This window comes from Symsagittifera roscoffensis, chromosome 9, assembly GCF_963678635.1.
Source record: "Symsagittifera roscoffensis chromosome 9, txSymRosc1.1, whole genome shotgun sequence".
NCBI classification, from domain to species: Eukaryota; Metazoa; Xenacoelomorpha; order Acoela; family Convolutidae; genus Symsagittifera; species Symsagittifera roscoffensis.
The window spans coordinates 42,206,488-42,234,061 of record NC_087070.1 but is presented as its reverse complement, the minus strand read 5'-3'; the positions used below and the strand labels follow the sequence as shown (position 1 = coordinate 42,234,061).

At 35.0% G+C, this 27,574-nt stretch overlaps 1 protein-coding gene across 2 annotated transcripts; it reads right to left on the bottom strand.

The window, feature by feature from the left end:
• Window positions 1-1,053: 1,053 nt before the first annotated feature.
• On the bottom strand, window positions 1,054-24,837 carry LOC134854199 (alpha-latrocrustotoxin-Lt1a-like). Of its 2 annotated transcripts, none has more exons than XM_063870356.1 (9): window positions 24,602-24,837; window positions 24,117-24,263; window positions 23,537-23,624; window positions 22,528-22,633; window positions 22,008-22,124; window positions 21,716-21,728; window positions 2,675-2,794; window positions 1,665-2,221; window positions 1,054-1,318 (listed from the first exon to the last, which is right to left on the bottom strand). In XM_063870356.1, the coding sequence occupies exons 1-9, from the start codon at window positions 24,821-24,823 to the stop codon at window positions 1,141-1,143; spliced, it is 1,548 nt and encodes a 515-aa protein (XP_063726426.1). In that variant the 5' UTR covers window positions 24,824-24,837; the 3' UTR covers window positions 1,054-1,140. The 2 variants fall into 2 exon arrangements, with proteins under 2 accessions (XP_063726426.1, XP_063726428.1); XM_063870358.1 differs by having other exon boundaries at window positions 1,175-1,335.
• Between the last annotated feature and the right edge of the window lie 2,737 nt (window positions 24,838-27,574).

The window sequence follows — 27,574 nt, the reverse complement described above, 5'->3', positions numbered from 1 at the left end:
ATAGATCCTCTGCCAATCGCAGAAACCACTAATATTATGTTTATTATGATTACGATTATTATGATTATTATTATGATTATTATGATTTCTTTTATGATTATTTTTTTATAAAGAAGCTTCGATTGTTTGGTCTACTCTTTAAAGCCAATAAAGTTTTTTTGAGATTTAAAAAAATGTTGCGAAAGTGCAAAAAAATTGAAAAATTTATCCTCTTCTGTTTCTGAAATAAGTATACTCAAACAATGTAAAGTGCAAAGCAAAAAATGTTGGCGTCACGTGATTTAATAAAAATGTTTTTCTCAGTTCAATTTGGAAAGATACCACTTCGCTTACGCTTGGATAGGACAAAGTATAGTCCGCGTTAATCATTCTAGTTTGAAATAGTGTCGTCACGGTAATCTTAGTTTCGACCACCTTCAGCTTTAAACACATAGTTGCAGAAGATTTTTTTTGATTTTGATTTTGTTCATCAATGTTTTTAGATGGCATTAGAAAAGCCAGCCAAAAACGGCCAACTAAACACTCGTAAGTTTTCAAGAACCATCTCGAATTTTCCGAAAAGTCGCAATAAAACTTATGCTCTGTCGATGAAGGCTAAGATTAAAAATTTGAAAATTTACTTCATTTTTTTCAGCAAAAATCTAAAGCAGGGGCGGATTTAGGGGGGGGGGGGCGGACGCTTCCCCCCCTTCAGGGATTCGACCCCCTGCCGACCCAAAGGGTCCCCCCTTTGACACTTTTTCAGAAATCCATTTTTGGCCGACCGACCCTAAAATTTTTCTAAAGGCGCCTTTGGCGCCAATATATACTAACTTTGAGGGGGAGCGCGCGCCAAAAAAAACGCGATTTTTTGTCAAAATTTTTCAAAAAGTGCCCAAAAACGGCTTTTTTGACTGTTTTTTCAAAAATTTGCCTGCGGCGCACAAAATTTAGCCGAAATAGGGGCACAACAGTGCTTTGGGAGAGCTCGAAAAATCAATTTGGTCGACCTAAAAAAAAAAAGGTCGTCAAAATTTTCCAATTTTTTTTGAAAATCCCCCCCCCCCCCTCGAGAAAATCCTAGATCCGCCCCTGATCTAAAGCCGTAACAATTCAGAAATTTTAACGAGCAGAATATTTTTTATCAAGATCTATACATTTTTATTGTTTTGTGTTTAGGATTTCGTCTATCACGGCTGGATTAAACTTTCCATTGTTGTCAATAGCGACCAGATATTTCACCAGATTCGAGGAGTAGAAATATTGCAAATCAGGCGGAAGATCAGCAATCCACTTTTTACTGGTTTCTTTATCCAACATCACTGGCACCATGTGTTTCCTACACGTGGCGTTTTTCTATTGGTTCGCTCAAACTTGTTAAACTTATGCGAACTTTCTAAGGCTAGCAAAAAGCAAAACTGACTATTTTGCTGCCCCAAACCCCCCCCCCCCACTGCCCTCATACACCATTAAGACTTGCAAAAAAGATAATTGTTTTTCAATAATGTACTAACTGAATTTCAGCAACATTTTTAGACCATTAAAAACCATTCTTTGAATAAGAAACACAAATCAAACGTTTGATTGCGTGCCAAAAAAAATGCTGAAGCATTTTTTCATCTTTGAATTGTTTGCTTTTTATCTCTATACAAATATTTAATGGGCGGACCAATAGAAAAAAGTACCGATGGGCATCCGCCAAGCTGTTTTCTCGCATGCAGGGATCACTTTGCAAATACTCAGAACTAAACATCGCCAGGAAAACTCTGCAGTTTTTGATGCCCTGCACAATTTCGGCGCCCAGTGCTTGGCCTCCTGAAGTCTCTCGAATATCCCGCCAGATTTTCAAATTCGGGTCTTTTTTGCTCAAGCCTTCGTCTATTTGATTTACGAGGTCTTTATTAGCATGACAGTATGATATGAAAAAGTCAAACGACTTTTTGTCTTCCGAGTTCTCTGGTTTTTCTATATTATCTTCATGATATTGCTCAGAATCAACCTCGTTTTCTACGCTTTTCTCGTTTTCCGCAACTTTTTGGACAACCGATTTAGTTTCAGTGGAGCTTGCTTTGTTTTTGGAGGCCGATTCATTAGTTTGACCGTCTGATTTTTTCGACATGAGTTCTTTCAGAAGATTTCTCATATTCCCTTTTGAATACCCGAGTGGTGTCGTTCCTATTCGTGTATCGTCGTCAGGGTCATTGTCAGGAATTGTGGCGTCGGCCGAGTGTCTCATCAGTACCTAGAAAAGTTTTGACAGCTCGGCTCATCAGTATCGGCAGAAAAACAGCTCACGTTTCAAATGAATGCAATTTTTTAATGATTAAATCGATAAGAAATATGTCATATTTTTGCTTAAAATTGCGGATTTGTTATAAGAGTACTAATGAACTACGGGTTCCTAGCAGTTGTCCAAATTTCTCAAGTTGTTATCTATCCCTTCCCCCGATTTTTTCATAACTTATTTATCCGCTATGAAATACTTTCAAATAGTTATATAGCGCAAAGTTAAAAAGAAAAACTGTTTATCCTTAACTATAACTTAGAAAACGTTTTGAAAAAATTGTAATATCTGCCAGGAACTCCAGGATTAGTTGGTTAGGCAACACGTTTTTCAATCAATTCGATCAATGTGAGAAGTCTGTTCGAATCAAATTTATAATTGTTGACTCTATTTGTCAAATTTATCCAATACCTTCACACAATTCTGTTTTCCATGGATTACAGCCAAGTGCAAAGGAGTCTTGAAGTCGCCGTCTTTCATGTTTATGTCCACGGGGTGTTTGGATTTGTCCAAAATTTCCTCCAGCACTTCTGGAACCTGATCTAAACTACATTTTATGATTGGATAAATTAGATATTTTACCAATGTAAAGTATTTAATATTAACCAATCATGATCCATCTAACTAACAACCCACTTATTTGTAAGTGCTGAAGTTACTTGTAATTTCAGCACCAGAGAGATTTGAATTTAACTTAGAAAATAGTTGGACTCTCCCGAGCACTTCAGCAGCCGCAATAAACCAGTATACCCTAGATCTATTGAGCCTAGCAGAGACTAGTTAAACAACCTGAGACTAGATAGTATAAGAGTAAGATTAGGATCGGTATTAGAATAAGAAGTTGCACGAATCTATCCGGCCGAAAATAAGATAGCGTGACGAGCAGACGGTGTACCCTATCCGAAATTACTCTATGAGTTATACACTCCAGTCATAACTCATCTGGTGCGACCATAAGTCTCGAACAAGACCTTAATAGCTTAGAATTAACCAAAATAGATTACAAATTAGACAAAAACATTTACAAAATGTTATACGACAATAATTTAATCGAAATGTCTCTACGACTCAATAGATCAGAGCCAATATTCCGAACCATAACAGAACTACCCGGAATTGGAAGAAGACCTCGAACCAGAGACGACATACGACAAAGTAGAAACTTGCCATATAGCTATATGATAGTTAGGCAAAAACCAGAACAAACTTTTATATTTAGAATACTACTGGCAATGAATTTAGATTTTCATTTGCAAACATAAAACCTTGAAGTTAATCTTCAAAATCATTTCAGGCGCTAAACAAAATTATTAATATACAATAACGATTGATAAAAAGATCTAAGATCGTTTTCCTAAAACTCTGCAGTAATATACAAAACATGTTTGAAAAATATTTATTGAAAAATAAAAAATAAAAATTAGTAGCATGACAATAAATGGTTAGTAATCATAAATCATCCTGTTGTTCCAGCTCCATCACCTAAAACATAACAGCAATCATAAACCCACTAATATCATCAAAACACTAAATCTTTCCTTTACACACATTTAAAATTTTATTAAAACTTAAATTCACTTAATTTTAAAACCAGATCATCAAGGCTTATCCTTGGATCTTAAATCATTTTCTACTTAATTAAATTTCAAATTTGATCATCAAGGCTTATCCTTGGATCAAACAGAACAACTTTGTTCTCCCCCACCCACTTAATTAGTGTCTAACGACCTCAAACGTCGATTCACTACCCAACCCTTTCTAAAGACCTAAGACTAATAGAAATTTTTAAACAAAACTAATCATTCAAATTAGGATAAACAGTGAAGAACTTCGGTTATTCATCCTTCACTTGACCCCCCCTCTTACCAGACCCAGGATAAATCTTAGACTTAGTAAGTTTAAAATAGTATCTAACGAACTACTCGCGTTCTAATTATACCTGAACCCTGTGGATCGATTTACTATTCTCCAACCCTTGAACACAATCACTACCCCTAAGTAAGGTTAAGTAAGTTAACACCTTAACTTATACTAGCCACGAGAAAGTAAAAAATCATTCTTCGGAATCGATATACTTTTCTCTCCAACCCTGAACAAATAGACCCAGGTTAAGCTAACCAAAAAATCGTAAGAACTAACAGTTTAGGAAAATAGAAACCATTTAACAACCTTTTGCATCCGTCATCCTAAGCCTTATGTCATTTAAAAACCTAGGAAATAAACAAACAATCGTTTTACACAATTGTGAAATAGATAACAAAAAATACGACCTTGTAATCACACCTCATACACAAACAGTTGGATACATTCGAACAAAACGACAAACACTAAAAAGAAAAATAATAACGAAACAAAGACAAATAACACGAAAAAGATTTTCAAAAAATCGAAACGCATTTTCAGAATCAGAAACCAACAGTTTAGACGAACTTTACAAACTAAAAGAATCAAAAGATAAAAATTGCCCACTTCACGATCAATTATATTTTTCTGACTCAGAAACAACTTCAAATTCATCAAAAAGAGGAAAAAGAAGAATAAAAAAGCAGTATAAACACAAACCAGTACATTTATACAATTGGAATCAACCAATTCGACACATTAATAATTACATATTAACAGTCATCGAACGAAAAAATGAGCTCAACGCACACCCCAGGTGACGAAACCCCAGATGATGATGAAATCTTTCCTTTTATAGTAGATGCAACCACTGATAGAGGACAGCATATATTTTGCAAAAATTTACTATTAAATTTATTTGAACCCGGAATCAGTCCATGTAAAACAGAGTTCCCAGATGTAAAAATCAAAAGACAAATCATAGACCACTACTTAAAAGATATATGCAACATAACACAACAGTATGGAATCTACTCCATAGAATTCACCTCACCAAACCATAATCATAGAAAATATACAATCCAAACAGACGATCTTGATTTAGAATTTTCAAAAGTTTTTTCAGAATATATAAAAAGCATCCAATATCATAACTCACAAAGAGCAAACTCCATATTCACCAATGAAGTTTTCGCAATAATATATAGTTATATTTCGATATTAGAAAATGAAATCCCAATAACAAATGTCTCACCGACAGAAACATCTAAACATTTAAGAGTACGACATGAAATCACACTACTCTCTAGTTATTTAAACATCATTAAAGAAAATTTCACGAAAGACGACGTTTCACAACATACAAAACACGATCTACAAAAAATTTTGGCATGGTTCATAATAGATTATTTCACACACAATATTGATTTAATTGCACAAGCAAGAAAAAATTTTAGACCCCAAAACTCGAACGATGATACCGCTATCACAGAACAATCAGATTATGTTTGGGACCCCGAATGGTCTCATCCCGCATTTATAAGCTTCCCACAATCAATCTCAAGTCAAGCAATAAGTACGATATCTTACATAAGAGATTATGTAAGAGTAATACCATTCACCATTGATGCAACACCATTAAACTATAATACATTTTTGCCCGATACACAAAATAATAGTTTAAACTCTACAGTCATACACAATGAAAACCTCAATGGAACTAGGAATCTTACTCAACAAGATATCCAGACACCATCACACTTCATAAATGAAGAAATTGTACACACAACAACTACACAACAAAGTATTTCACCAATACGCCCAAATTTAACAACACCAAGAAATACAAATCCTTCACAAACACAGGTAACCTTACAATCAACCGTTAAACCTTCGGTTGCCCCTAAATATTCACATATAGATTACCAAACATACAGACCCATGACAATACCATCAAAAACACGCAAAACATTCACTAGAAACAACTTTACAGACCATAATTATAATTATACACATCCATCAAAAACATATAATCAACCACAAAGAAATTTTAACCAATATACAAGATCTCGAAATTGGGATAACCCAATGACCCAACCTAATTCAATAAATTTCCAAACAAATCCTCCACAGGATCACAGTGAAAATTACCCATTTTTTCAACAAAATAAAAATAAAAAACAGACATCTTATCAAATGGATTATTTATCCTCAGATGATGATTTCTTACAACCAGATATATTTGCACCAAATACTCAAGAATATCGTAGACAAGGAATACAGAAAACACGTACAAATCATAGAAATTTTTCTCCACAATCAATAGATGCACAACATCAACAACCAATTCAACAACAAAATCTAATTAATACACAATCTTTTCAACCAATTCAACAACAAAATCCAATGACTGCACACTCGTATCAACCATCACAAATGCAAAATGAAATACCACTCCCATATTATCTCCAACAACATGAAATAACAAGAAACCAACTTTCAAATTTTTCTCAAATGCCAAATGCAGCAGAATCATTACAAATGACAATGAATCCATACCTTATGGGTGGATCATCAATAACATCAAACAAACCTTTAATGGTTTTCACAGGAACAGACCCTGAATACTCTGTAGAAGATTATTTAAATGCAGTAACAGCAAACCTGATTTTAAATATTGGACCTGAACCAATTAATACGCCACTACATCAAAACTGGATACATCGACGCACAGCGTTAATACAAACAACCTTAGATGGCGCAGCCCAAAAATGGTTTTCAGTACTACCTCTAGAAATAAAATCAAACTGGAAAAGGTTTACACAGGAATTTTCAAAAATGTTTGACTCCGAAAGAAACAAACAACAACAAAGAGTTTTATGTAATGAAATTCGCAGATTACCAAACGAAACCATCAAGAAAATAGCAGTACGAATCGAAACACTAGTTCGAAAAGCATATTCATTAAATACACATGACTATAAAAACACAAAGATGACAGAAATCTTAATGATGACCTTAACACCACAATTAAGGAAAATAGCAATAAAAAAGGGAGCATCCCATCCTTCTTCAATTCGAGAACCCGATTTAGATTTTCGAAAACTAGTAGACAAATTAGAACAAGCAGAAATCACGATGAAACTAGAAGAAACGGAAAATCTGAAATTACAATACGTTAACAGAATTGAAACGACTCCCACTAATATTAATAATATACAGGAATCAGAGACAGACCTCGTTGAAAAAATCACTGAAATACTCAATATTTACGAAAAGAACCCAAACTTTAAAGGCAAACCATCTTTCAAAAAATGGTGTAATTATTGCCGACGATACGGACATAGTATTTCCGAATGTAGACAAAAACAGCAAGACAATCAAAATAAACCTCAAAAATATAAAGAACCAAATAAATCATTCCATCAATACATGAAAAAAGATCAAAACCTACCGAACAAAACAGTCTACAGCAACAACAGTTCAGGAAAACCACTCCCGAACAATACAAATTATACAAGAAATCAATCACCATATAACTCAAGTTATAGAGGAAGATCACCAGAACGAAGAAACACGCAAAATTCATCACAAAATCACTACAATAGACCAAATAGTAGAAGTAACTACTCCAGATCAAATTCAAATACACAACGATTTGTTTCTAGATCTAATTCCCAATCAAGAAATAACTACTATCCAAACAACCAATCACGAAATTCATCATACAATAGGAATAGAAACTACTCCTATAATCGAAATAGAAGTTATTCAAACAACCGAAACCAGAATTACCCGAACAATCAATCAAGGAATAACTCATATAATAGATCGAACTATAACAGACCAAACAATAATTACCAAAACAGATCGCGAAATAATTCACAAAATCGACACTCAAGTTATAATAATCGTTATAGAAATTATTCCCAATCACCACACCGGAATAATAATAACTATAATAATTCTAATAATCGCCACAGAAGTAGTACATCTAAACATCAAAGACATATTAATCAAGTACAATCTAATCCAGAAACAACATCAGACCCTCCAGGTATTGATGACACAGTAACTGATACGTTACAACTCAATCAAATAAACTGTACATCATCAGATTCAGAAAGTGATACTGAAAACACTCTTTCTATCAATATGATAAAAGTCGAAAATGACTATGAATCTGTCATATATGAACAACCTTTTTCATCACACATATATGAAAATCAATCAGAATTTCTTCAAAATTATTACACTACACCCATAAATTCCACACCAACGACGCAAGAAACAAATGAGATTAACACTACAAATCAAACCAATAAAAATATCAAAACAAAATGCTTGAATACAAACCACATCTATCAAAATATACAAAAAGAACAACCCAAAGAAAAAATTTGGACAATACCATTTCTCTTAGAAAGCCCAAGAAATAAAGAATTTCAACCACCAGACCTTGAAATAGATTTTTTAATTGATTCAGGAGCAGAATCAAACATAATAAACATCCCCACATGGAATGAAATAAAAACTTTACACCCAAAGCTAACACCTCTTGAAACCTCCAGTAAGTTAGCAACAGCACAAGGATCAACATTGATAAACTACGGAAAAATCCAATTATTTCTCCTCCCCACCAGAACAATGGAGCAAAGCAAAATTTTAAATAAGCCATTTAAACAAATATTCCATATCACTGATATTAAATATAATATCATTGGAATACCATTTATTTCGAAGTGTATACCAACAATTAACGTCCTAAATAGTAAAATATTAATCAAAGATAAATATACAAAAACAAAAGAGACATCCTTAACATTTTTTCAAAGATTAAATAAACAACCACCATTCTTTTCAAAATTTTACCCAATATATAACCAACAAAGAAAACACTTGAAACCACTATCAGGAAACATCTATAATTTTTCAATCAAACAAGTTCACCAATATGATAAAAAACAAAACAAACAAAAATTTTATATGTCAGATTTTGAATTCAAACCTATTCATAAATTTTTCAAAATCACAATCTCATCAATAAAATATTTGAAAAACTCGAATTCAGATATTATTTCCTTACATGTATACAACAAGACACCTTACCAAGTAACATTACCTTTAGGACTTTTAGGCTATTGCGAAACCAACGCTACAATATCACCAATACACGAAAAAGCCTATCGCGTAAATAATATACTCCAATTACTAGATATTTGCCAATCTACAATTCTTAATGAAGAATTATCTATAAATAATATAATAAGTAACGAAAACAGAAATACGGATTATTTCACAAAAACTCCATATTTCAAACCTACATTCAACATAAGTAACTACACAGAGGACCAACAGAAATTTTTAACAATGTTTAATTTCCAACATTCACAAATAACACAAGACGAATTCGAAAAGTTAGCCAAACAGCTAATTAAATATTCATCAGTCTATGCAACATCTAAATTTGATGTTGGCAAAATCAGCTCATCACTACATCTCCCATTAAAACCAGACGCAGTTTTCAAAAAACAGAGAGCAAGTAAAGTACCAATTCACTTACATGATAAAGTGAACAGATTACTCGATATTTTAGAACAATACAACATTATATCACCAGTTAATAAAGAAGAACAACCAAAAGGGAACACATTCATCAACCCCGTTATCATTCTAGCCAAAGGAGAATCATTAAAAATCGTTCTCGATGCTAGATACCTCAATTCACTTATAGATGAATCAAAATGTAATTGGCCCATTGAACCAATACAAGTTATTTTAACAAAAATAAACGGCAAATACTTTACAACCGCCGATATGAATAGTGCATACAATCAAATGCCACTAGATGAACAATCACGACGTTTAACACAATTTGTTATCGGAAACCAACAATATGAATTCAACCGCTTATTCTATGGAATATCCATAGGACCAGCAGCATTTTCAGCTTTTATGAGCAAAATTTTTAGACCACTAATACTCAAGAAAAACGCAATCACCTATTTAGACGATGTTTTTATGCAATCACAAACAAAAGACGAGATGTTCAATGTTTTAGAAAAATATCACCAAATACTTCAGAACGAAAATCTGAAGGCCGCCCCCGATAAATCACACTTCTTTTTGACAAGAGTTAAATTCTTAGGACATAATATAGAAAGAAAAACAATCACTTCATTGAAATCACGCATTGACGCTATTCAAAAACTTCAACCACCAACAAATAAAAAGAAAATCCAAGAATTTCTTGGAATGTTAAACTTTTTAAGTAAATATGTTTATAAAATGCAATTATATCTACGACCATTTTATAACATCCTTAGACAACAAAATAATTTTGAATGGAACACAGAACATCAAACACGATTTGAAGAAATAAAGAAACTTTTAACTGAACAAATTTCAAACACAATTCCAGATTCAAATCAACCATTTTATGCAATGTGCGATGCTTCGAACTTTGGCATCGGTGCAGCACTATTACAATCACATAATGGTACAAATAAAATGAACCTCATATCAGCAAATTCTCGATTATTCACTCAAGCAGAGCTACGACTCTCAACTCTAATGAGAGAATGTACAGCCATAATATATACACTGACAGAATATGAATTTCTGATACTTGGATCAAAACATCCAACAGTTCTATTCACAGACCATAAACCAATCATCTTTCTCTTTACACAAAAATCTAACCCAAACCACCGAGTTTACAGATTTCAACTAATTCTAATGAAATTTCCAAACTTACATATAGTTTGGACTGCAGGAAAAAATCTTGCATTACCAGACACCTTAAGTCGAAATACACCACCTGAATTACTTACTCGAAAAACAACAGTTGAAATACCCAAAAACATAAAATTCTACCTTGCAGAAAACGAAACATCACCCCGATTGGTATGCAAATATGCAGTAAAAACTGATATTGAACAATCACAAATAAATAGTTTACAACATTTCCCACTTTATTTAGATTGTCAAAATAATCATTATGAAGTTGATTTACTTGGAACATCAACTTTCAAACCAATCCCATACTCTCAATGGATAAAAAATAACACCCAACAAAAACGAACAAAACAACACCCACCTAAGAAAGACCATTTTCCACTAATTGAAAAAGAAAATTTAACTGATAAAATAAATTTATCAGGACCACAAACAAATGATTCAAAATACACAATAAATCAAGTTTTTGACCTCCACGACCCACTTGATACAATACCCTTATCTAAATTCGAAATTGAAAACATTTTTCTCCCTCCAACAGAAACGATTACAATTTCAACACTGAAACAATATCAAAATCTTGACCCGATAATTAGACAACTAAAATCATGGCACAAATATAAAACTAAACCTGTCAAGGCAGATTCAACCATTCTAGGAAACAAAACACTCCTCCGATACTTTCGTAAATTTAACAACACAACAATTAACGAAAATACAGACCTTTTAGAGTATAACCTAAATGAATCTACAGTTCCCTGTCTCCCTTTAAGTATGATTCTTATAGCTTTTAATATTTCACATACACAAAATATTAAAGGACACTCTGGATCAGAAAAAACATATTCAAATTTTATACAAAATTTTTACTTCCCAAATGCACCAATTTGGATAAAAGTACTATGCAATGATTGTATAGTATGTCAACTAAATAAACCTTACCCAAATCAAAAACAAATAGCACAAAAACAAGATTTTAAAGGACAAAGCTTGTACTTTAACCATCGTATCTCATTTGATACTAAAGGACCAATTTCACCCTCATCCGAAGGAAACTCCTACATTATGGTAATTGTTGACGCATTTACACATTATGTAGCACTTAACCCAGTACCACATTGTAACGCTTATTACGCTTACACAACACTCTATGAACACTGGATAGCAAAATTCGGACTACCAGAAATTTTAGTTACAGACAACGGTACAGAATTCATAAATAATGAAATTATCACACTATGTCATTTATATAACATTAAACACAAACCACGTACATCTCATGCACCTTGGACAAACGGCTTAGTCGAAGGTATGAACCGTTCATTACAAGAATATCTTAGATGTATCATCAACGGAAATGATACAAAATATACCGAATGGTCAGCAGATGTAAAATTATTTCCCCTAGCATATAATTCACAAATTACGACAACTTTAGGAATGTCACCATACGAAATGGTTTTTAACCAAAAGCCACGCAAACCAATAATGTTTACAGCAAATTCTCATAAAAACGCACAAGGTTATTGTCAACCAAATAAAGATTCAATTTGTTATAACCTACCTTTACATACACACGATGAAGATCATTTTCATCACCCACAAATTCTTAAACTAGCCTCCGGTACACACACCGAACGGATTCTAAATAGAGATAAAAAACACAATGAAATTTATCAAAAAATAACAAAAAAGTTATTACAAAGACAAAACACTAATGAACAAATCAATTCACGTTTTACACCAGCCTCCGAATTAAAAATTGGAACATTTGTTTTAATACCTAATTTTAATACTCAAAAAGGAATTTCTAAAAAATTACAACCCCTTCGAAAAGGACCATACCAAATAATTGCAAAACCCACTGATGTCACATATAAAATTACCGACTCAAACAAAAAAGAAATCGTTCAACATCGAAACAACCTATTACCTTATTACCCAAAAGAATACGCACTCCGCGAATTAACTCAATTATATTCTTTCACAGGATTAAAAATCATTCAAAATGAACCACATCTGAAAAACACAGAACAAAATGATAACCCCACCGAAAATCAAAACACAAAACCAACCGCCACCAAAAACAATACACAAAACCATAAAGAATCCCCAAAACAAAGAAAAAATAGAAAAATGACCGAACAAATAATACCCCAAGAACAAATCGACAAATCAGAAAATAGAAAAACAACAAGACTCCGAAATCAACCACGTAAAAACTATAAAATATTCATCCCCCAATCTAAAATTTTAAAGAAAGTGGAATTTCAAAAGTAATTTTAACATTATGCTTCACAATCTTGAAACCTCCGAAACATTTTTCATTTACATTTTTCAAAATAACATGCTGACAAGTACGCAATAATTCTAGTTCAAAATAGACCAATAGGATTCATCCAATCCGTCACTTTCTCTAACTCAAACTAAGACCAATTAGACGAATCATATAGAACTCCAGGCACATCTATAACTATAACTTTACGACCTCCAGGTCAAAAATAAGCAAACCACTCCAACTTGACAACTAAAATAAATATCACCATAATACCGTACCCCTCCCTTATCTAATAACCCAAAGATCAACAATATTTCCCCAACTCAGACCACGAATACCCCCAAAACAAATTTGTTAACTTAGCCTAAAGTAACAAAATGAACATTTCAATTAGCCTAAAGTATAAAAATCTCACCATACCCCGGATCATTTGACAAACAAAAATAAAGAAAAAGACGACCTCCCGATCACCATGAAAATTGCCCCCAACAATTTTTTACAAAACTCAACCCACTTGTCAAAAAACTAATAAATAATCCGACCACACTTGAAAATCGCCTCAAACAGCAAAAAATATTCGACCAAGAGATCATTTCTTAAATGCTCTTCTCTCAATCAGTTACTCAAATACTCATAAATCTTAAACATTTTTTTACAATACTTGAAACCTTTATAATATTTCTTTTTGATATACTTGAATCTTTTCTAATAATCCTAATCATTTTTTGTAACATTTTTTTAATTTTCTACACTATTCTCGAACTATTCCTCCAACTTTCCAAAACCCTTGATTATATCCACAGGTACGATTTATACAACTTGTCTAAATGATACGAACAATTTTCAGTAGAACTGATATTTTTTTATTGTTTGTAATTTTCATAGCATTCTTATCATCCCTCATTTTGACCATATGTAAATGTATAAAGAAAGCAATCTTCACATTTGCCCTAGCAACAATCCTTCTAATTCTTTTTTTGGAAGAATATTATAATAAACACAAATTTTCTCACTAAAGTAATAATTCAAAACTCTATCAAAAATTGCTACCCAACAGTCACAAAGTCAGTCTTCACCGACACCATCCCAAGATAACCCAACACCACCTTCAACTACTCAAAATCCTCAAACATCTACACGAATTTCTTTTCAAGACAATCCATACACTTTTGAAGAACGACATGCTCGTTTATCAGAACCACTAGAACCAGTTCAACGACAAGCACCTCTAAGCGAACCAACATATAACCTATACCCAACACTACCGCAAGAACTAAGTAGAATAAGAAATCCTAGTCAAAACCAAAATACAGTCGAAATAAATAGACAAATTATACATCCTCGACGAAACAGAAATTTTCAAACTCCCCGAGTTCATTTTGATATACCTCAATCCCCATCACAAAACACTCCAGAAAACCCCATTGGTATATTACCAGAAACCCCTACGCTTCTTTCACAACGTAGCACCTCAAGCCTACCATCAGATTACTTAGGTTCAACACCAACATCTGAACAAATACGTGAAAATCCCTTTAACCCCCCAAACCAGGCATCACGACTACCATATTGGACAACACATTCATTTACACAAGGTGAATTAAATTTAGTCAATAATCCAATAGATATTTCTACGGATACAACAACATCCTCATCACTACCAGAAACATTATCACTACCATCAACACCATCAATAAGCCAGATTTCACCACCACCTTTTAACTTAAATTTTCCAAATAATCTCGACGCCAGATATCGAGAACAATCATCAATAAATATTCCTTTAAGACTAGATTGGAATACATTTACAGCACCTCCACCATTATTTGGACAACATCAAGAAAGTAACCGCCTTCATAACTGGGCACTTAATAGATTACAATATCGCCAAGATATTCACAACGATATCCGTGATCACAATATTCAAATACTCCAACAAAACAGTTTACAATTAAAGTTTGAAATCACAGTTAAGTTAAACAATATTACCCAACATCCCTACCCATTAAACCCACCTAACATAACAGCTCAATCACTACCACCACCGTTTATAACTACTGAAGTAATACACAAATACGACAGATATACCAAAAACACAATTGGCTACATTACATTTTATAATCCATACTCAGGATTATCATACACATGTATATTTTAAAATTATTAATTTTTCTCCAACTCTTTTTTCTAGTAATCTCAAATCAAAACATAAACCCTTCCCCTCGTACAGGACCACAAGATTTATTAGTAACACATTACGATTGTGAAGAAAATGAACAAAAAACACTACACAAATATGCAATAAATCAAGTATCACAATGTGAAACAGAACCACAAGCTATAGAAACCACAAATGTAATAGCAACACTCTATTCAAAAGCCCGAGCAACAACAGTTACAGGTTATAAATTCACAGCAACATTTTCCGAAAAGAAAGTACATTGTTCACAAGTCTCGAACGGAAACAAAAACCGACTTGACCATGAATCATTCTATCAGAGTAATATAGAACGTCTTTTACATCTCAATCCCGACGATTGTAAAAATGAATTACTTAGACTAAACATCACACAAAATAAAAACTCCGAAAGAAAGTTAGTTAACTTTCAAGTTTTTTCAGACTCTGTACATCAATCACAACTTGAAAGACACCAAGGACATATAAAACTAGACGAAAAATACCCATATAACGGCGCACACGGACGATTAACCTATGACCTACACGATAAACATTGGATACCACACATTGGTATAAATAACCCATCAAACTGCAAAGCAGACACAAAAAATAAAGGATACCAAGAAATAATGTTTTTCGATTGGAAAATACAACTCGAAAAAATACAACTAACACGAGATTTATCAGATAATACAATGATCTATCAAGGAATCCGATTACCTTGTAAAAATGATCAAGGTTATTGCGACCCTACAACGAGAACACAAGCAACAATTGTTTGGTTCCCCGAAGATACATGTACAACATTTCAAGTAGCAAGAATACACGCTCGTATGATAAAATTTCACGAAAAATACTTTATACAATCAGTTCCATATGAACAAGTACATCCATCACGAAAACAAAGTACTAATTTTAGAAACATACACAATATAGAAAATAAATTGACACGTTTTCAAATATATCAAGAAACAGAACTTGCATGTAAATATAGAAATCCACTCCATAAAACACAATACTCTGAAATATTAGTTGAATACGAAAAAGGATTCGACATGACCACTGGAAAAATAAAAATTGACCCATATGCCACAGGTCATCCTCCAAACGAAGGAACATCCTATATACCAGTTAATTTTGAAAAAAGCAACGGACAACCTGGTGGACATCTAAAACCCCATGACACCAGAAGCACACGCTTACAAGAATTATCACTAATGAATACTACATATTTCGGTAATATCCACTATGATATTCATTTAGATATGAAACTAGATTATACAATTAGCCGAATTTTTCAAGAAATGTCACTCTCCGAATTAGAAACACTACACCAACTATGCGAATTAGAACGAACACAAATATTACAATCACTTGCACTAGCAGTATTAAAAATACCCTATGCAGGATACTTATTATCTGGAAATAGATCAAATTTTTTAGACTATGAAGGAAACATCTTATGGTTTTATACTTGTACTAAAAAAGTATCACCACTATACGTTTTTGAAGATAAACGATGTTATAAAAGAATCCCTATCTTTTATAAGAATAAAGTACATTTCGTGGATACACTTTCACGAAGAACATATTTCTGGGATACCGCAGTCCCATGTGGATCAGAAAACAGCCACAATGTAGTACAACTAAACCCTGATGAAAATAAATATTATCTTCTCACTCCATATCCCACATTAATGCAATCACTCAAAAAATTTTCACCAGAAAGCATTCGCGCTATTGCTCGAAACCCAAATATAGACTTACAATCAATAGGAATCTATTCAAAATCAGATATTCAACATCACATTAGAACACAACAATTCCAAGAATTATTAACACAAATGGACACTATACAAAGACAATCAATAGACCAAAATTTACGCAAACTTGCAGAAACCGCAGGATTTGCCGATATCTACACGCAAGACTATAGCGGATATTTTAAAGACATTAAAGATTATATATATCTAAACGGTGAAAAATAAGGTCCCCAAGATATATCACCAATTAACATTTTTAGCTTTGTTACACTCAAAAATGAGATCCTCGATTTTCTAGGATGGCCCTACTACATCTTAGAAAAATTGACTATTTTATACGCAATGTTTAACTTTATTGGATTTCTTTTCTCACTTTTAAAAGGAATCTACAACACATGTGCTATACACACACAAGTAAACAGACAAGCAAGCGTAGCACGCATACTCTTTGCAGGATTTTTTGGAATCTTTTCTACATCTATAAACAAAATTCTTTTAGACGCACAAATAAAAGAATATAACACAAAAATAGCAACACGACAAAATACATACGACGAAGAACATAACAATGTAGACATAACGCCAACGGCACCACAATTACCACCCCTACCAAATAACCATCCACTATCCCTAGTCCCACGAAATTTTCGAAATTTAGCCATCACACATAATCCAAATTTTCGACTCACCACATCACAAAGTCCCATCCAACATATAATGACACACCAGTCACAAGATGATAATACTTATGAACAAATTATTGAACAACCCCATACCACCGCTTTTCAGTCTCAAAATAATCATTTTTTTAGCCCACGATGAGCCGCCAACTTGGATCACTACACCGATCAAATTCCCACCCAACCAATCTTACCTCTCCAATCCCAATAATACCACTTTTTGCTTTTCCGCCACCCGATTTTCCATCTAGTAATGTAACATCAGGCATGAATTCCGACACTAGTTCACACATCTCAGTTTTATATTCCATCTCACAACTCAATAACCCGAATATTGAAACCCCCGATGAATTTGCCGACTCAGAACCATCCCCATCCAATAATTTTCATAATTCTTCTAATTTTTCTCAACCCCCTTTTCAACCCATATTATCCAATAACCCTGACCCAATCACTTCCACACCCTCTTATGCTTCCCAAGTTACCCCAACCTACTCCTCACTTCATTCTGACCAATCATCTCATTCTCCAGACACCCCCCGAATCTCCCCAGAGCTAGATAATTTTATTACCCTTCAACAACAACCCTACCACCTCCATACCCCAACAATAAACCAAATCTCCTCCACAATAAATTCATCCAACCCCCCTACCCCTACACCCTCTTCAAATTATACTGAATCATTAGCACCATCATCCACATCAACTGAATCTTCACTCAACACTAATAGAGCTTACCGCACTTTTAAAAGAAAGTTCCCCAACCATCCTTTCCCAGCAAAACCAGGAACAGCCCGTGAATACATCAACCACCCCAAGCATACTAACACAAAAGAATTTTTAGCCATCACCTTACCCTCATTCCCACAATACACCTTAAACACCCCCCACGACACTAACGAAACACGCAACTTTGTAGATGAATACGTTTTAATGCCCACTCTCTCTTGGACCTCATATTATCATTTTACTAACCCTCTTTGCTTACCTTTATCTAACACTCACATCGATATAGAGCGAAATACGGACATGCTATATCGACTCACTACACCACTAACCGCTAGACAATTTACTTACGTTGGATATAAAAAATCACTAAAAACACACACTGCACCTAGAGCTAACGAATATACACTCGAATACTATGATCACAACACCATCAGAGCTAACCAAGATCAATTCTTAGACGACGATCGCTTCGCTAATCCACAAATTACCGAGAAATTTTTCATCAAGACACCATATATATTTACACTAAACATCTTCGACCGAAAGTTTGATCACATTATTTCAGAAGCACTAACAGACACACAAGCATACGAAAGTTTTAAAGAACGCTTCCAAATATTTTCACTAACCTTTCATTTCCTTGCACCACACGAAAGAGATTTACACTGCTCACACGATATTATGTTGCGCACTAAACAAACCCACACATATAGTTATTATCGCTTCATCCAAAATCACTTTGACCTACACACACCCTCTAGACAACCACACCATCGTTTTCAATTCATTAATTCCAAATACACTTCACCATTTTTCCTAAATTTCACATATTGCATTAAAGATACTAACCTTCATGGTATTCTTCGCAATTATGATCCCATAACCCAAATGTACATCTTCTGTCCCATCACCAAGACCTTCAACGCCGAAGAATCCCGACCCTTCCTTATCCCGCACGAGTTTGTACAACCTATAGAAATCCCAATTTTAGAATTCATCCACAACACTAAATTCAATCACAAATTATATAATCTAATCCAAAACACACCTTATGAGTTTGCAGTTGGCACTGAAGAAATAACCACTATCAAGGCACTTCAATTGCTTTGGCCACTGCTTCAGACTAAAAATATCATCCGCATCTTAGCTAAACTACTAACAACTTCCGATCTCATCCACGACATCTTCCCCCACGGTTTTTTCCCCGACGACTAACAGGTAAGTATGAATTAAATGAATATTACTAATTAATTAAAATATTAAAAAACTCACCATACTTTATCCATGTTTTCTTTAGATTTTTAGCCTTCATCCGACAATCACCTACAAAAACCACAAAAGACAAATAAAAATCGCAAATTTCATCAAACAGATTTCAAAAATTCTATTAATCTCTTACACTTATAAATTTATAAATTTAATACCAATGCAGTAAATTCATTTCTAAAAATTTTCCCCACAAGCAGTAAATCTAATTATGATGAAAATTTGTAACTTAAAATTCCCCCATAACTAGCAGTAAATTTCCAAATTCTATGCAGTAAATTAATAAAATGCAAATGCAGTACTAACCTTTTGATATTTTCATTCATTCGCACAGAAATTCTATCCACACTCGCACAGCTCGCCCACGAAGAATTGTTTAAAATAATGAATTTCAGTTTCAAGTTTTCACACTCAACAACTCTAACATATAATAACATGTTTCAAACTTTCCTTTAACCCGGTTGGAAAGGAATCATATACTAAACAAAACTAACCAACGCAGCTTACTAAATACCACAAATCATAGAATAACAGCATGACTAAGAAAAGGAAACCAACGGTACCCAAACCGGATTAACCCAGTTTAAAACTGGATAATTTATTCTTTTGAAGACTATTATAAAGTCTAAGAAAGAAATAATAAAACACAAAAAAGTCGAAAGACAAACCCATACCACGAACAATTTGCTTTTTGGAAAAAGGACATAACCAACAAGACATAAGAAAAACCACAACAAACCCAACATAAAACGTTGTCACATAACAGGACCCCTCACAAAAACCGCATGAAATCATACTCCCACTCCTGGCCTAACCCACCAGGAAGGACGTCCTGAGCATGCTCTATAGCCGGCCTAACCCACCGCGCTACATCCACGCTTTGTGACCACACCTCTATTTTTAATAAGAGCTACTCAAGGGTGAGTAACTCTTCAAAATAACCGAACTAAAACAAAAAGCTTTTGTGAAAACAACTAACTGAAATCATAATTAAAAAATATTAAACTAATAAATGTTTTATAAAATGTAAATTGCATTATGCAATACATAGATCAGAATACAACACCAAGGACGAACATCTAAAGACAAAACGACCCCACTACACTCGAGAGAGAATGGCCAACCACAATCGATATGCCACTCACAATCACAACTCAAAGGATTTAGAGTACGACTTGACTTCGCAGAAAAGGACTTCATTGAACTAGACCAATGACCACCTCGATGTTCAAGTATACGTACAGATCCGAGTAACCAGGCATCCCCTCCACGCACAATCTCCACGCCATTCCCAAACTAGATCAGACACAAAAGAAGTTCTCCACGCAGAACAGAAAAACCTGACATAGCCAACCATTCTGAAATCAGATTTGAGTTTGTTGCAAAGACTTAGTCGTTGTCACTAGAAGACACAACGTCTTATGTCTCTAACTCCAGCTTCCTGGAACTTCTTTAACAAAGAGGAAACGGAAGAAGATGATGTTCGCCAAAAACCAACGTCCATCATCCATCCTTCGAATCGCAGAAGAACTATTCTAAAAAACTCTGTAAAACCCGGATGGGTGGAACCTGATCTAAACTACATTTTATGATTGGATAAATTAGATATTTTACCAATGTAAAGTATTTAATATTAACCAATCATGATCCATCTAACTAACAACCCACTTATTTGTAAGTGCTGAAGTTACTTGTAATTTCAGCACCAGAGAGATTTGAATTTAACTTAGAAAATAGTTGGACTCTCCCGAGCACTTCAGCAGCCGCAATAAACCAGTATACCCTAGATCTATTGAGCCTAGCAGAGACTAGTTAAACAACCTGAGACTAGATAGTATAAGAGTAAGATTAGGATCGGTATTAGACTAAGAAGTTGCACGAATCTATCCGGCCGAAAATAAGATAGCGTGACGAGCAGACGGTGTACCCTATCCGAAATTACTCTATGAGTTATACACTCCAGTCATAACTCACTTCGCTGTTGCCGTAACTAAACATTCAATCTTTTCCAATAATTATAAAGAACTAGAAAATAAAATGGAGTTGAGTGCTTTTGGTTTCCAATGATTTCATGCAAAGTTCCAATAATATATAATCGCCTGTCTTTTAAAATCAAATATCCGACTTCTGAAAAAGAGTAAGAGTCTTCTTTTTGGCTAAATGTACGTACGCATCTATGAGGTAAATGTTTTAAGAAATTATGTTGTAAAATAACCACCCATGTCGACTAAGAAGCTGCGCGGTTTTTTCGTCATAATTGGATCCTTACCGAGCGGCTGCGTGCAGACTAGTCTGTTTGTATTTTGGCTTGTTTGCTTTCATGGGGTCCGCCCCTTGTTCCAGCAACACAGCAGCGCCCTCTGCGAAGCCCATAATTGCGCTCCATCTGAAAAAAGGACATTTCGGTTATCAGCCAAGAGAGAGAGAGAGAGAGAGAGAGAGAGAGAGAGGCGTTTGTGGTTAAAGCTTGTATCTGTTATCATTGTCGACAGTTTAGGATGAAGTACCATTTACCACCTCAAATAGTACAAATTACGTTCAAAAAATTGACACCCCTTAGCGTTTGTTTGCCTTTCAAAGTTTCAAATTAAATCCTCAAGTTTTATTTGGCTGACACTGCAAATGGTTTTAACTAGACTTGAGAGTTATACTTTAATCCAGTTTCTTATTACTGATTAAAAATTTCAATTTTCTAAGCTAATAACACCCCCCCCCCCACCCCACTCACCCCACCCGCCGTTAAACTCCCGAACCCTTACCCAACCCCCTCTTTTTCATTTTTGAGTTACCTTAGAGCGGTGGATCCCTCTTTGTCAGGGTGGTCTATTTCAGCCCCCGATTTGAGAAGAAGGTTTAGAATAGACACGTAGCGGGATGCTGTCTTGCCCTTGGACTCTACACAAACCCAACATAAAAACTAACAAACTTAATGTCTGCTCCTGCATATTAATAGGAAAAGCTAGTTTTTTGAAGAATTGACTGTCAATTTCAGAGATGATAAACTGATACCGCTCTCAATTGTCGTTGGATTCCGCAAACAACTTGCCATCAACTTTTATTATTGATGACCCAAGCTTGTCCAATTTTATGCCCAAAATAACGCTTGCAATTCAAGTGTGGAAAAATTGGCCTGCGAGCTGCGATACCAAAAAATTGAGTAAAACATAGGTATTTTAGGCAGGGGCGGATTTAGGGGGGGCGGACGCCTCCCCCTCAGGGATTCGACCCCCTGCCGACCCAAAGGGTCCCCCCTTTGATACTTTTTCAGAAATCCATTTTTGGCCGACCGTCCCTAAAATTTTTCTAAAGGCGCCAATGGCGCCAATATATAGTAACTTTGAAGGGGAGCGCGCGCCAAAAAAAATCACGATTTTTTTGTCAAAATTTTTCAAAAAGTGCCCAAAAACGGCTTTTTTGACTGTTTTTTGCCAAAAATTTGACTACGGCGCAGAAAATTTTGCCAAAATGGGGACAAAACAGTGCTTTGGGAGAGCTCGAAAAATCAATTTGGTCGACCTAAAAAAAAAATGTCGTCAATATTTTGGAAAATTTTTTGAAAATCCACCCCCCCTCGAGAAAATCCTAGATCCGCCCCTGATTTTAGGCTTTTCAAGACAATTCATAAAATCTTTTTAGCCGACCTAAATCATGATCGGCAATATTGAAACTTTTCTGAAAACCCCTTTCCCTTCGTGCAACCCTAGATTCGTCCCGGGATTCAAATGTGTATTAAAATTACTTCAGATATGAGTTTTTTTCCTGTTTTCCGGATTTTGTGAGTGGAGTTTATCTACTGACCAGTTGCTCCTGGTTTGCTTTTCACGACTGTTCTGCTCCCCCCGCAGGCCGCTTTGTGTAGAGGGGAGACTCCGTTGACATTGGAGCTATTGAGAGGAACACGAATCCATCAAAATTCATACTGTCCGTTTTAAATCATCATTAGTCTTGTCTTAGTATACAAAGTTATTTTCCAACTTCGCACTAAGATTTTTTTATTCATTTTTATTTGCATTTGCGCTGCTTTTTAGAGTTTTTTTTCCAACTTCTTAAGTTTTTTTCCTAACTTTTTCATAACTTTTTTCGCTGCTTTTCTAATTTATCATTGATACCAGATCAAATTAATAAAATGCACTTTTTGTATGCTGATGTTTTTGATGAACCATTTGATAATATATTATTTGACCATTTGATAATATATTGGTGTCATATGAATGCAAGACTACGATTATGGAAGTTTTTTGACAATTTTTGGAGGGATTCTTGTTGGAAACTTATTTAAATTGTAAGTTAAAAAGTATGGTTTGGCTTAGTTTAAAAAAGTGAAAAATCTTCGTTTAAAAGAGCATAATATCTAAAACTGATTGATGGATGCTTTCCTGTTCACGTCTACCTTCAGAACCTCCACCAGGTATTTCACAATGTCCAGTCTCCCATTATAACACGCGAGGTGAAGTCCAGTCCACCCCTCTGGATAGTGACCTTCCAGGGTCTTGTAGCTACCATCTGTTCCCCCGTTGAAGTCGACCTGATAACGAAAATGAAAAGAAATCAACCTGAAAACGAAAATGAAGAGAAGTCAACCTGAAAATTCAGAGTGTTAAAATTTTGAATTTAACACAGTGATCACCAATATTTTTTTGTTCTGTTGTTAAGAGGTTCCAAGCTATATACTCAGCAATTGGGACTTTTGTTATTGATTGAGTTCGAGGCCACCGATTGACGATTATTTCAAATTTTTACCCGACACATTTTTGGTTCAAATAGTTGTCCTGTGATCAACAGTTATTTAAAAAAATTTCGCAGGAGCGAGAAAATTTGGTATTCTTTTCAGAGCTTGGGATTGAGTTTCCGATCATATTTTACCTTTTTCTCTTTGAGTTTCTTTACATTTTCCTGCAGTTGTTTTGAGGTCGATTCTTCACATAATTTGAAAAACTGATGTTGTGGACTCAAATTTGAAATTACAGTGCTCATCTTTTTTTCTTGAACGATTTTGATAGATTTTAAATGAATTAAATTTGGTGCGTACTTTAAAATTGACATGAAAGCAGCAAACGCGACTATTTTTTTCACCAATAATACCATACAAGACAGCTAAAGCATTTTCATTTTGGTTTAAAAAAATGCAACGCTTTTTGCATATGTTTAAACTATCATTCAATTTTACGCAGGCAGGTGGCATTACTGCGTGCTTACTCATTTTCTTCCACAGAAAATCAACGTCTATATGATTGAACCAAATATTCAGGGCTTTGGTTTTTCTGGGTCATTTATGCCAACATAGAAACAAATAAATGTGCAGTGGTACAGCGGCGGATTTAGAATTTTCCCGAAGGGGGAGGGAGGCGGCGGATTTTTGAAAACTTGTCGACCTTATGATTTATTTAGGTCGAACAAATTCATTTTCCGAGCTCTCCAAAATCACTAAAAAGACCAGGTTTTTTGGCCAGAGGCGATTTTTAAAAAAATAGGCAAAAAAGGGCGTTTTTAGGCTTTTTATGGACAGTTTTGACCAAAAAAATGTGCACTAAAAAATCGTTAGCACTCTCCCCGCTTTGCTATTTAATGTTACTGTCCGGTTGACGTCGCCGTCGCTATTAGAGTCATTGTCCGATTCTAATCTTCGTTCATTTCACTTGTTGAGACCTGAAATCGTGCCTTTGGCAGCCAGCTATCTCCGCAGTTCCTGCGGCGTTGGTGGCTTAGGGAGGTTTTTCTGGTCTCCTTTCTTCGGCGTCGTTGCTTTCCTGATCGCAATCCACGACTTCCTAAGAATGCTACCATCTTTACCGTATGTGCCCTTTCCGCGATTTCTTTGTTATCATGTTATTTGTACCTGTTTAGGTTTTGCTCGCCCGTGCTTTAAAACACTACGTCCGCTCATCCCCCTGCTGTGCTAGGCCATGCCGTTACTTGTTCCGAAGGTTCGTCGCTCTGGTTTGTTGCCTGACGGTCGGTCACTGTGTTGTGTGACTGCGCAATTGGCCTCAATGTTCCGAGTCTAATCTGATATCCCAATTTGTGTCTGCTGGGTTTTTCGTATCCTGATCTCGTTCATCTAAACATGCAGATTTAGATTTTAGTTCGTTGGACCAGTTTAAGTTGCCTAGGGTTTGCCTCTCGGCCATGGTGGCTTCAAAAGACGTGATTTTCAACGTTGCCTTATTTGTGGATCGTGAGGCTCCGATGGTCTTTTCAATCATCTTCACGGGATTATGTTTAAGCTGAGTTCTTCAGACTGCCAATCGTTCGCTCGACGCATTTCGTCGCTCGGTGATTCTTCACTGGCGATGGTATAATCCTCACTGTTACCCTTTTGATTTAACCTCTTTTGACATAAAAATTATTCCCTAATCTACATGAATTTTTTTTGGCACCTGTAATTTTTTATATACGATTTTAGGAACTCAAGGCTCTTGTGTGAACAGTTAATTACGCACACCATTGGCAATGACTATCGCGAAAGACGATTCAGAATATGTTATCGAATACGTTTCAGGTTCGATTAGATCAAAAGTAGGCTCCAAAAACCTGTTTGGATTGCTTCATTAATCTACCTTGGTTCTGATATTTTCACTAAGTCTCTCTTGGTATACATAGATTCAAGATTCTTACATGCCAACATGCATTTCTCGCAATTCTTCGCAATTGAGGCTATGGTTCTATGTATATAAGAAAATCAAATGTCTGTCACCGCTGTGAACATATTCGTATTGCCGTGGTGGTAGTAGTGCAGTCTATTGTTGATTGCTTTGTGGAGCGTGTTTGGAATTACCAAACTGTCATCCATATACAGGAAATTGTCTCGTACGTGATAGTCGTGGAAAACATGAACAACATTTGTTCATGTTGTGCACTTTTGATTGGAGGTCTGGATCTTTGGTTTGTACCATATCATAAAAGGCTTGTATTTGCGGGTTGAATGAGTACTGCAGCTCAATGAATTTTAAACTAAGCGGCTCAGGTAACGATGGTTTTATTCATCTGTGTCACACTGGTTAACCTGAACAGTTATGACAGTTAATTGATTCGAAACGAAAACATTCAGGTTGAATCTACTGTTTGAAGGGTGTAGGTTTACGGCTCTTTAATTACTTAATTGCAGTTTTTTTATTCCCAAACGAGTGAACAAAATAGATATAGCTTAGAGTCGGTGCAAAAATATTAGCTGTTTGCTATGAAATGAAAATGGTTACTGATGGCGAGCACCTTGCTCCAAATATCAACCTTGTAAATTGATAATCTTTTATGTTGTTCGTTGTTGGTCATGGAAAAACGAAATACAGTTTGATTCTTCTCCATGCTAGCAATCTGCATGAATTTGTTTTCCATGTCTGATGCTGTATTGCGATAATGTGTTTGCAAAGCCGCGGGTGCCAACCCACCAAATTGTTGATAAAAATAGGTCCTGTTTAGCAGACTGTTTTTAAGTGAGTTTCCTTCAAATTTTGATACTGCTATGGACACTCTTCGAACTTTTAGCGGTTTACGTGCCCTTTAGACGGTTTGATGGGAAAGTACTATAATCGTTCTGATGGTGGTCGCTGAAAACAGTTTTTTATTATAATTTTTCTCCATGTAGGTTTCTAGATTCATATTGTTCATCTCTGAGAGAAGTGGGTCTTTATCCAATGGTTATTGAAGGCTTAGAAGTTGTGTTTTAGCCGAAATGTATTTGTTGGACAAAACAACCTTGCCCTTCCACCCTCCCCAGTTCGTAACGGTCTTGTGTATGTGCTATGTTCACTTGGAGAGTGTCCTATACCTGTTTTTCACTAACAGAATACAGTTTAGGGTGCTCGCTTCCGGTACTTGTGGACTCGACGCACCAGAAAC

Coding starts and splice junctions, on each gene's coding strand:
- LOC134854199 (XM_063870356.1), bottom strand. CDS start 24,823: ATGGTATTATTGGTGAAAAAAATAGTCGCGTTTGCTGCTTTCATGTCA. Junction 24,264..24,601: donor AGAAACTCAAAGAGAAAAAG/GTAAAATATGAT, acceptor TTTCGTTATCAG/GTCGACTTCAACGGGGGAAC. Junction 22,634..23,536: donor AAGCAAACCAGGAGCAACTG/GTCAGTAGATAA, acceptor GGGTTTGTGTAG/AGTCCAAGGGCAAGACAGCA.